This window comes from Carassius auratus, chromosome 15, assembly GCF_003368295.1.
Source record: "Carassius auratus strain Wakin chromosome 15, ASM336829v1, whole genome shotgun sequence".
NCBI classification, from domain to species: domain Eukaryota; kingdom Metazoa; phylum Chordata; class Actinopteri; order Cypriniformes; family Cyprinidae; genus Carassius; species Carassius auratus.
In genome coordinates, this window is record NC_039257.1 from 22477445 (window position 1) to 22489595 (window position 12151).

At 36.7% G+C, this 12151-nt stretch overlaps 1 protein-coding gene across 1 annotated transcript; it reads right to left on the minus strand.

Moving 5' to 3' along the window:
- Window positions 1–295: 295 nt before the first annotated feature.
- Window positions 296–9282, minus strand: LOC113115385 (serine/threonine-protein phosphatase 5). The gene is made up of 13 exons (XM_026282910.1): window positions 9149–9282; window positions 7173–7414; window positions 6337–6484; window positions 5640–5761; window positions 4913–4978; window positions 4659–4757; window positions 4427–4532; window positions 4194–4336; window positions 4024–4111; window positions 2939–2979; window positions 2681–2859; window positions 2310–2391; window positions 296–1649 (listed from the first exon to the last, which is right to left on the minus strand). Exons 1-13 carry the CDS (start codon window positions 9237–9239, stop codon window positions 1587–1589), a joined length of 1470 nt encoding a protein of 489 aa, XP_026138695.1. The 5' UTR covers window positions 9240–9282; the 3' UTR covers window positions 296–1586.
- Window positions 9283–12151: the final 2869 nt, after the last annotated feature.

Below are 12151 nucleotides of genomic sequence, written 5' to 3' on the forward strand. Positions count from 1 at the left end.
ACCAACAAACTACACTTGAGATAGAGAAACAATAATTATTAAGATTAATAAAAATAAAAAATAAGTTTGTTGTGGCTCTGAAACATAGCACATGCCAAAAGTAGATTAAATAGCATGTAATGTTGTTTATTACTGTCAGCAGCACAATCTTTTCCATGTGTTCATGTAGCCACCCTCAACCTAACCACAACACAACAGCATTAAACTCACTAAAGCACTTCACATCACACTTGATTTCAAGACTTAAGCTCTCTGGGTTGAGCTAAAAAAAAAGCCACAAAACTAGTTTCACCAATTTTGTTAAATCTTTTATTTATAACATATTTCGCCAGACACGATGCCTATTGTGCAGTACTGAGACATTTTTAAAAAAATGACACGTTTTCCCATCGAGTCCTCGTCGACAGAATGCAACATTCTTTGATATCAGCTGCAGCCAGTGCTGATGATGTCACTCCTGGAGCCACGTGTCACCCAACAGAACACAGAGAGGTATCAACACATTCTACAGTAATGGACTGCCGCTTTCTATTCAATAGCTTCTTTTTTCCAAACATGTACACAGAAATGTCAATATACAGTGTGTATGTGTGTATATATATATATACACATACATATAGACACACATACATATATATATATATTGGTGTATATGATATTCTCTAAAAAGTCAAGGGCATGGGACATGGCTGCTGTGCGCTTAAAGAGGAAGGTAGGTTTCTGCTGTTATTTGGAGTCAGGATCTGCTAGACAGACAGTGGAAGGTTACACGAGGGTTACAGAGCATCTCCAGTGTATTCGGTCGAGTGTGTTGGGAGAAAGAACGTGTGTGAGCTGCCTACAGAGTGGAGAACACCAAACACTTCACAATACTGCACTTCTCTCTACTCTGAAAGATGGGAAAGAGAGGCATTAATGTGAAGAAAACGACTGGAGCTAGCACAGTACCTCAATTCGTTTGGTGATGTTTAATCACAGAAACTCTGACCTCGTGACAGACGCTCCGGGTGGAGTTTCCTGTTATGAGAGTTGACTTTTATTATGTTTTTTGATAGATGGTGCACACTGCTACAGTATTAGAATGACACACTGTTCTCCCTCCCAACAGTACATCAGATGAAACAGGATACGGGATTACAAAGGGGTCAAATGTCAAAATAAAGGCCCTATGCACAAACACACTGCTGGGTAAAAGTGCTGATCAGGTTTTTAGTCTCCAGTCCCCACAAGAATCTAATTCTTCATCAACACTCTTAGTTTGGGACGCGTCATACACACTTGCCCATTCTTTGGTACAATTCAGCTCATTCATCACAGAGCTAAACATCCAATTCAAACTATGCAGCTCTACAGGAATGGATACATTTATGACGAGAGCGTGGGGAGGGTCAATCAATCCATCAATTTGCCAAAAACATTCCTAGTTCCTTTTTTAATTATTTTTTTTTAAGTCAAGGCATCACCAGTGTGATTCTTCCCCATGTATCTACAGGTCTGAGTGCTGTAAAGTGTGCGTGGGTACACGAGGAAGAAAGTGTGTGGGAAACAGAGAGGAGCAGAATGTGAGAGTGGATTCGGAGGGACCTCTACATCATACCCATCTGCATCAGTGAGTTGGCGTATGCCATCGGCTTGACATTCGGGTGAGGCTGAGAAGAGGGGAAAAAAAAAACATTAGTTTTTTTATAGTTTATTATTATTACATAAATTATTTTACAAGGGTTTTGCAGGTTTTATGAAGCTAAAAAAAAAAAAAAAAAAAAAGAACTTTCAAAATAGATACATTTTAGATGGCAACTTCTTGATTCTGTCCTATTATACTATTTTTCACAAAAACAGCTAAGCCTGGACATGGAACATCATGCACACTTATTTTTCTGCATTCGCTAACATTAGAGGACCTCACAGTTATTTCTGACAAAGTTTGCAAGGTTTAACATTTATTCGAGATTCAAAGACTTGCTTAAATGTTATTTAAATAATGTGATGTGCTGAACATTGAGGGTAGCTGAGAAAGTATTATAGAATTGGGCTTCTAGAAAAGCAAATGCTATAATACTCTTTCATATACTGATTCCTTTCCTTGTTTACTCTCTAATATATAACTCAAACTCAACATACTGAAGCTGAAGAACAGGAGACGCTGACGTTCACAGCACAGTCAGAATAAAAGTCATGCATCAGACACATGGGCCAAGAACAAAACTTATCAGCCAATGCAATAATTAAAAAATGCCAAATATGAGTTGACGCATCGGTGACGAATTGGTAAATATAAATAAAATGCATAAAAGTGAAAGTCCACTGACCACAGCATTAAACTGGTGGAACTCTGGCTTGAGGTCGGATCCCCTGAGATGAATGTAAGCTCCTTTATTTCCCATCTGGTCACTAAAAGCAAAACAGAAGCACACAGAACAGAAAGAGTCGTGAATGTGCAAATATATCCAGACATTTAATTCTGACTTCACCAGAACCTGTTCTAACACACACTTGATTTTCAATAAGACTGTATTAAATCAAACACTTTCTAACTGTCTGTTGCTTAATTTTCTTTACACAGAATATCATTTTCTTATTTGGGGTACAATACGAACAGATGTTTTTCTGGCTCTTGGTAAGCTGGAAGCTCATTCATTACTCCACATCTCATGATAAGGAGCGCGAGAGGTTTTCGTACCAGTAGTTTGGCGCTGAGAACACGGTGATGCACTTCCCTGAGTGAGTGACCTCGTAACCCTCGGCTTTCACCTCGTGACTGCGCACGATGTACTGCAGCTTGTTCTGGTCCAGGAAGCGCTCGGTGACGTCAGGCCCAAACTGACAGCTCACACCGCGCTTGCTGACGGACCGTCCGTCCTGGAGGAGAACACACATCAGTCAAACACAGCTGTGACCCAACACCTTCACTCAGCTGAGGGAGAGGAACAGAACTGACCTGCGGCTGAGGATCTGACCACAGGAGGTCACACATCGGACCTGCGCAAGAAAGATACAACATAAAACTTGAGTTCTACATTGTTCAATGAAAACGTAAGTGGAGAAACACTTCATAACACAATGCTAGAGTGAGGTGGCATGAATGAGTTAGTACAATAAATATACACAGTGCACACTCATATACTACATTAACCAAAACTTTTATTTTGAATGCAATTAATTGTTTGACAGCACTAATATTTAGCTATTTAATGCGCAGTATCTGAATGCTAGTTGTTGTTCTAAAATGCTTGCGCAAAGTCTCGCCAAAGAGCATTATAAACTGCATTCCCAAACAGCATGCTCTGAAAATAAGATAACATGACCATGTTTCACCTGCGTGCTCTGAAGCTTCAGAGATTCAGAGTAGACGCTTTCTTTTGAGAGACAACTTTATGGCAGAGGCTTTTTGCGCTAAGTGTAAATAGTGACAGATGCTATTTAAACTAAGTGGAAATAGCTGTATTTTTAACAAGATGTCATTTAAACAGTGCAAATAGTTTGGGGTTCAAACTCGGGGCGATCGTGACAAAAAAGCACACACTGCACCATCTACACCACTGAAACTTTAGCAGTGTAACCTGTAACAATGCTAGTGTTTCCTGTTACTCTCACTGTCGTTCAGAGATGAAGACTGCCATCTAGTGGCCGGGATATAAACTCAAAATGAAACAACTGCCATGAATTTTGTATGATTTTATTTATTCATTTTTATAATACTATATTCCGTTTTACACTCACATGTATCGATATTTTCATACTCCCCTAGTAAATATGTTATGCAATATATTCCAGTTTTGTGCATGAGTTCAATTCGCATCTTTGAATGCAAACATAGCTAATGTTGGTTAAATCTGTTGTAGTTATATTTTTAAGTTGACTAGTTAAATAATAATAGTAATAAAAAAAAAATTAAATAAGAACAAATGATCATCACGAACCATTCAAACGTAGTTTTTTTTTTTTACAATATCACAGAACCCTATGCAGGACCTCAAGCTCAAACATGAACATCATTTCCATGTGATATCAGACATGTCTTACCAGAGTCTGGAGGCTGTCTGTTCCTGTCTATCTTTCTAATGTCATCTAAGGTCACGCCGTCCTCACTAAACAGTCCTCCATGCATCACCTGAAACACAACTCAGATCATACTCAAATCCAGAGAGGTATGTGCTGAATCTGATGGGTCAGGGTCAGGGTTAGGGTCATACCAGCACTTTGTTATTGATGCTCTGAGCGAGAGGAAGCCACTGGAAGACTTCACTGAAGAGCTGGAACATCTGGGCGGTGTACTTCGCTTTCACCTCGCCCTCGAAGCCGTACATCTGATTCATGTTATCCGTCTCGTGGTTCCCTTCACACAACAGACATTTCAGATCATGACGTTTATCCATCGCATGCAAGCATGTTTGGGAATCAGTAGGAACCGCTGGTGTGTCCTCACCTCGAAGCAGGTGGAAGTGTTCGGGATAGAGCAGCTTGAAGCCAAACAGCGTGAGAATGACTTCTACAGAGAAAGAGCCGCGGTCCACAAAGTCACCGTTAAACAGCTGAGAGCCTGACGTCAAGGCTGATAGGTTTAATTATTTACTGTAATATTATACAATGTGACAATTAATATTTAATTCCATGCTCAAGAGGGCAGTCGTGACAGCATCACAGACACGAAAGGATACATAAGGATTAGTTACAGACGGTAAACCGTTCAAATCAAAGATATTTAGAAGATCGTAGTACTGGCCATGTGTGTCTCCACAAATAGTTATTTTCTCTGTCTGAACAACGAGATAAAATCAACCGTGAGAACAGGAATATCATTTCATCATCACAGGAAATTACTGCAAGGACAAAAACAACTAAGAAACAAAACTAGAAGCTTTTTTTAGGGACAGAAGTCTCTGGAAACTGAACACTCATTCGATCCTCTTACCTCTTTCAATGTAATTTCAACAAGACTTGGCAGTTTGGATAAAACCTCTTTAACCTGGACCAGTATCTGAAAGACAGAAATATTGATTTTGATCACGAGTCAATGACGAGATGGTTTATTGATTTATTCTAAAAGAAATAAAAAATGAGTCTCCTTGGGATAGTAGCCCGTGAATGTACAATGGCACGAATTAACCGAGCTAAACCTGTCACCACTGATGCACGGAAATGTTTTTCTTCCGACACTTTGAACAATATAAAAGGAATGACCAAAAAAAAAAAAAAAAAAAAAAATAGAAATAAAAATTATATAATATATATATATATATATATATATATATATATATATTTTTTTTTTTTTTTTTGACAATATGTCTGTTGCTCCCCCTTCCCTGATTGATCGTTTGAATGGGTGTTATTTTATTAAAATATTAAAAAAAATACAAAGACAATAACATGAACACACAACTTTCCTTGAAATTAAATGTAAGCAGTTTTGTATAATAATCATCATTATACTCACCCAGATAAGCATTTTGTGATGATTTGACCATTTAAACACAATAAGTCATGAAAAAGAAATCAGTAAGACACTGCAACTTTATCTGTGGGCTCTTTGACTGCATGAGCTCAGTACATTATATTACATACAGGTTTATTCCATATGATGGACAATATATCACCCAGCCTTAAGGAAATAACTAATAGATGAACACAGTTCTGTTCACCTGGTAAGCACACTTCCTGTGCAGTTTCTTCTGGTCTTTGAACCAGGCCATCAAGTCTTTCATGAACTTCAGTGTAACCTTCCCATCTTCAAGTTTAGGTCCAGCATAGTCATCCTCGATTGCTGGTGGGAGGGAATATAGACATAAATAAAGATCTTAAGATCTCTAAATCATAAAAAAAAAAACATCAATAATTTTTATTCTGAAATATTTTAAAGAGCAAAGAATCGTCCAGTTATTCTCTTCACTTTTGCAAAAAGGTCAAAGAAAAGACCTAATGTCCCCTGATGCACCGGTTATATAATTTCTCAGTACCACACACTTTTGTGCTGCCCTGTCGAAAATTTGTAAATTTTGTAAAAAAAAAAAAAAAATGTAATACAAAAATGATTCAGAATACCTGACTCTATTATTAGTATTTTTCTTAGGTCACCTTATTGCTACAACAAAATTGTTTTTTCTTGAAAATAACAACAGCATTTTTCACAAATGCACTTGAGCATACTGGGAAATTACACAAGAACAAAAAAAAAATTTGCATTTATTTTAAGGTGTCCTTGTTACAGTGCAATTACACAAATAAATATGATAAGCAATATGATTTCTTATAATAACATGTAGGGTTCAGTTTAGGGTCGATTCCTTGTAATTAAGCATGATTTGCTCCTAATAACTGAAACTTCCTCCAAGCACTTACTCATGTTCTCGATGTCTAAGGAGTCGACGACCGATCTCTTGAGCTCGTCGCTGGCGATGGCCCGCTCAAACGCCTTCTGTTTGACAATCTTATTGCACTCCTGGTACTTCATCTTGGCATCTTTGTCATTGGGACGAACTCGAACTACCTGTCAGCGATGAGAAGACAAATTAAAAAATTAAATAAGTCAAGTTTGTGAGCTGAGCTAAATGTTGAGGCGCACAAGTACAGAGCCTTGCTGCTGCCAATACATCCACAACACACTGCTGTGAGCGCATCAGAAATACTGATCACCTCGTAGCAGATCAATACAGGTGGAGCTGGGGAGGTGGAGGGTTCCTGAAACATGCTGCAACTGCTACAAAACTAACCAATCCGCTGCACCATGTGATGATGTCATTGTGATGTCATACTGAGTCAGACCTTTCTGATATATATATATATATATATATATATATATATATATATATATATATATATATATGTGTATATTTGTTTTCGTGACAGAAGCTCCGCGGTGCAACAGAATGACGGCGACAGAACATAAAAACACATAATAAAAGAATAAAAAATACAAATAAGTAGGTAAGGAATAACAATATACAAATTGACAATGTATGTATAGGTTTTGTATGTACAGTTATATTATGTGCAAAAATGTAAGTGTACACTAAGTATGTGTGCTAGATAACTAAGTGTATGTGTATATAAACATATATCAACAGAAAACCAGAAATCGCTGTTTCAGTTGAATATTTTTGGATGCAGAAATTTCAGTGCATCAATATGGATGTAAAAACGGTGTATTGAAGTGCTGAGGATGTACGGAGTCTCACCGTTTCGTAATCTTTGAGAGCTGCTTTAAACTTGCCCAGGGCCATGTTGGAGGTGGCCCTCCGGTAGTAGCCCTTGATGTAGTTCTTGTCCAGCTCCAGGGCCTTCGTGGCGTCCACCAGCGCGTAGCCGTAGCACTCGGTGCGCAGGTACGCCAGACTCCTGTTACTGTAGTAGACGGCATTGCTCGGGTTCAGCTCCAGAGCCTCCGTGTAATACTTGATGGCGTTCTCATAGTCTTTATCTGAAATCAGAGCAGGACACTATTAATGAATACATCACAAAGCATTGTGTCTATGCCACTTGTGAAGAAAGAGTCAACAATCTCAAATAAGCTTCTAGAAAGGAGCAAAATATTGAAACTTTATTGAACCTAAATGTTACCATCACGTTTTAAAAATGTTAGAGACTTACCAAACTGACAATCCCAATCGGTTTTAAGAGGGTTTTTAGACGGAGATTTAAATAATTAGAAATTATTACTCGAGAAGCCAAACGTTCAATATTTTAGTTTCACTGAGATACTATTATAGTTTTATTAATATTTTAAATCAGGTCGTATTTTTACATTTCCTGTTTGAATTTAAAATGTAGGTGAAGGTTTAATAATTTTGTTTTGGTAGTTATAGTTCAGTATAATATATAATTTTAAGTTTGTGTGTACTTTTATTTTTACTTTCAGTTTTACTATAATAACCCTGCCTTACCTAAAATACTCCAGAAACATTCTAGAAACCAGTTTTTTGAACAACAGATGCTCATGATGACTGCACACTACAGTTAAAAAGCAGAATGAAAAAGAGGAAAGAGCAAACTTCTTCATTTGAGTATTATATCTGTCAAAAGAGTTTAGATTTCTGTAGTGTAAAGTGCTACATAAAGAAAGGTGATTTAAGAGTTCAGAGGACAAATATAAATCATATTTTATATTATTTATAGAATAAATAACAAGGAAAACAAGGTTAAATTAAAAATTATACAATTATTAGTAGTAGTAGTAGTATCATTAGTCTACATTTGGGTGTATCTAGAACTAGATCCTGCTAGTTTTGAAAATACTTTAAGCTTTATGCTCTTTAGAGATGGACTTTACTGTTTTATTTGTAAAAAAAAAAAAAATATATATATATATATATATATATATATATATATATATATATATATATATATATATATATATATATATAAATAATTATATTTAATAAATGAATAATAGTTACAATTATAAAATACTGTATTCTCATAACATAATGTAAAACACTGTAATTTCAGTGTCACAAGCAATCCTGAGATGTTCACATGGGTACAAACCTAAAAAACATATAAAAGAAATAGCAAAATAAAGAATAAAATAAATCAAATATATCTATGAATTAACTTCTGAAAAATGTAAAGAGGTGCTATAAACTATTAGAGATTTAATATATGGGTAAAAGGTTATTTATTTGTGAAAATGAACAGCACCGGGTCATGAATTCATTTGATTCATTTATCTGATTCATTTATCGGATTCATCTATTTTATTAATTTATTTGAGATGATGGAAACATCCCACGGTTAAACTAATTTTAACGCTCTATTTGTATTTTAAGAAAATAAACAATTTTTCAAGACTAAACGATACGAACAGTGCAGACATACAATGAAATGAAACTAGACTCATGACTGAGGACAGATCAGATGAGTGTCCAACAGCAGTATTATCACAGTATTATCACTAGACTGACAGCTCACGGAAGAAGACCAGCTGTTATCGCGTCTCTCCTCGTCATCGATGTATGTGTGGAGTAAACACAGAAACTAACAGAAGAAGAGACAGATGAGTGAGAGCTTCATCATGAGTCTGATTCATCATGAGCTGCTCATCTCTTCTAACGCTCAGCAGTCTTCACGATGAGACAGACTCACCCCGCGCAGCCCCGTCCTGTCGATATCTACCCCGTCTCTTATTTACTCGAGATATCTGACAAGCTTTTACCTTTAAAGTAGTTATTCGCCTTCTCCTTGAGTTTCTCTGCACTGGCATTCTGCTCTTCTTCCGCCATCTTCACACTGCCGTGTTCCGTCATACTGCCGTGTGTACGCGCAGAGCTGTCGCAAACACCAGCATGAGGGTCGTGAAGCGCTGTTCGCCGAACCTCTAGAACAGTCCAGAGAACCACAACACCTCATTACAAGAATTACAACAGGTTACATGTTTATATATAATATCAACGTGTGAAAGTTATTGCAAAATGTTGAAAATTACTTTATTTTCACTGTCAATATTAATTTAATTAATAATGAAAAACAATGAAATATATATGAGAAAAGAAGATGTCGTGGTTATATGAATGAAGTAAAACTATACGACACATAGAAATAACAACTCGTCTGATTTGAGCAGATAATCAAAAGGTGAGTTTAGTTAGCAGTGTGTGTTCATCTGCACAATGTGTAATGTTTTGTTTGATCCTGTGGGTGGAGCTACAGCGCTGTTTTACAGGTTTGAGTGGGTCACTTCGTATTAATTTTAATTTGTTACATTAACAGATAATGTTTAGAAATGATGTTGGTAGTATTTTAGATGGTCAGATGTTGCATTAATGCCAGTAGTAGGCTACTTTACTGAGTAGCACGTGAGCTTTTAAAAAGGTAGGCAATACTTTTCAAAATAAACGCTTAAAATATATTTTAAATATCGGATGTTTCTCTTCTCTTCTTTAAACAGACAATATGCATAGGCTACATTATAGAGAGGAGTTGTTACCCTTTAGTTTGCCAATGTGTGGATAAAAAAAAAAAGTCACATCAGATTGATGGGTTTTATGGTATATGATGCATCTCTATATCGATTGATACTTGGTGTTTTTGTAGTTTTAAATTGTTTTATGACATTTTATCAAGTATTTGTATAATATATAAAATCATTTATAAAACTGTATTTCAAAATTTTCTGATGTAGCCTATTAAATGGTACAAGGCTATAGATCCATTTAAGTGAATGACAAGACAGTCCAGTGATTTAAACAGATTTTGCATTCCTTTTAGTTTTTCTTTTTTTTTTGCATCAAGGATGAAAAACAAACCAGAATTTAAGCACACAACCTTTTTTTTTTATAACATAAGGAATTGATTTATCAACAAAACAAACAACTCTTAATAGGGAGCAACATAGCAGACTTTGGGAGGGTACAAGAGCCAAATTAATAGCAAAACAGTTCTAACGTAAGTGAAAGGCTAACCTGGAACTTGAACAATGAACTAATTACACATGCTTCCCTACAGAAATAACTAACAGGTTACAGACAACTTCCCTCACACGCACCGGTGGTTAAGATAATAGGACAAGAATTGCACCAACAGAATTCACTTTAAGAGGGAACAGTACCTGCAGCAACATCACCTACGTCAAGACAAGTGTGTTTTATTTGTATAGCACTTCTCACGATACACAACATCTCAAAGCAGCTTTACAGAAAGTCATAGCATGTCTATGGAGACTACACACTGCAGCTAAATTCATTTGTCAGTTCAGTAGCTTGATCCTGTTCTGTACACATTTACAGGAGTGACAACTGCAGTCTACAACTGAACTAACCAAATTGCACAAAAAAAAAATGCAGGTAGTGAGAAAGTTCAGTTCGGTTTAGGTCTTTACTCTTTACCATGATGATGGTCTGAAACAACAAACAGCTGTTGTTTTACTAAAGATTAGTTAATTTGCTTGGGTTTGCCCCTTCAGTTCCCCAGCAATTAACCAGTCAATATGGACAACCTTTTTGTAAAATCAAAGAGCGACAACAGATTCCAGGTTTCGGTTGTCCATCATGTCCAAAAGCTTTTTGACTGCATTGACCAGTAGGTTAAAGGGATACTCCACCCCAAAATGAAAATTTTGTCATCAATCACTTATCCAAATGTCATTCCAAACCCGTAAAAGCTCCATTCGTCTTCAGAACACAACTGAAGATATTTTAGATGCAAACCTGGAGGCTTGAGATTGTCCCATAGACTGTTAAGTAAATAGCAGTGTCAAGGTCCAGAAAAGGTATGAAAGTCATCATCAGAATACTCCATCTGCCATCAGATGTGCAATCTGGGTAATGTGAAGTGACGGGAACACTTTTTGTAATCGAAGAAAACAAAAATAATGACTTTATTCAATAATTCCTTTGCCAACGGTCTCCTCTGTGTCTCTCCATATCACTGTAGGCTGCGCGAGCTCTTCTGTGTCCACAAGGATGCGCTGTTTCTAGGTGTATTTAGCTTTGATTTGAACAAAAACAGTGCATGGATAGATGTTTAAAGGAAGGGCAGTGCTTTAAAAGAAATGAACAGAATGTGGCATCAGGTTTTCATAACTGCTGGAAGCCATGAAACTAAAACTATATTAATTGCAAAGCTCTAGAAATTCAATCGTCTTTGAGAGCAAGAGGCCCTCGGGTGGTTTAGAAATCCTACACACAATAAGTACTTTAAATATAGGGAGGACTGGACTGGCTTTGACCCATTGAAACTTTCTGTAGTGATGAAGAGCTATGGCAGAACAAGTAGATATAGTGTAGATTTAATGGCCTTCAGCATAACAGTGGTGACTGAGACCATGATAATAGGGGTAACAAGTTAATATTGAAAAGAATAGGACCCAGAACACAGCCCTGTGGGACACCTTGAGTGAGAGGAGGACTGAAAGATCATCAACAGCAATGAAGTGTTGTCAGTAAACAAAGAAAGGGCAATACCCAAGATGCCTACGGCTGCAAGACAAGAAATAGGTGTGTGATGATAGACACAATGTCAAAGGTTCTGCTTAAATCAGGCATTATGTGGATGATAGGACACCATCTACATTGATAGAAGATATCCTGTGGTTTGAGTGAAAACCAGAATGATAAGCATCAAATAGACAACAATGCAGCTGAACAACAACATTTTCCAATAGTTTAGAAACAACTAAAAGACATAGGATATAGACCTAGGATCTTTAAAACGTGAGTGA

Coding starts and splice junctions, on each gene's coding strand:
- LOC113115385 (XM_026282910.1), bottom strand. CDS start 9,239: ATGACGGAACACGGCAGTGTGAAGATGGCGGAAGAAGAGCAGAATGCC. Junction 5,762..6,336: donor CTTAGACATCGAGAACATGA/GTAAGTGCTTGG, acceptor CCCTCCCACCAG/CAATCGAGGATGACTATGCT. Junction 4,337..4,426: donor ACACTTCCACCTGCTTCGAG/GTGAGGACACAC, acceptor TGTTGTGTGAAG/GGAACCACGAGACGGATAAC.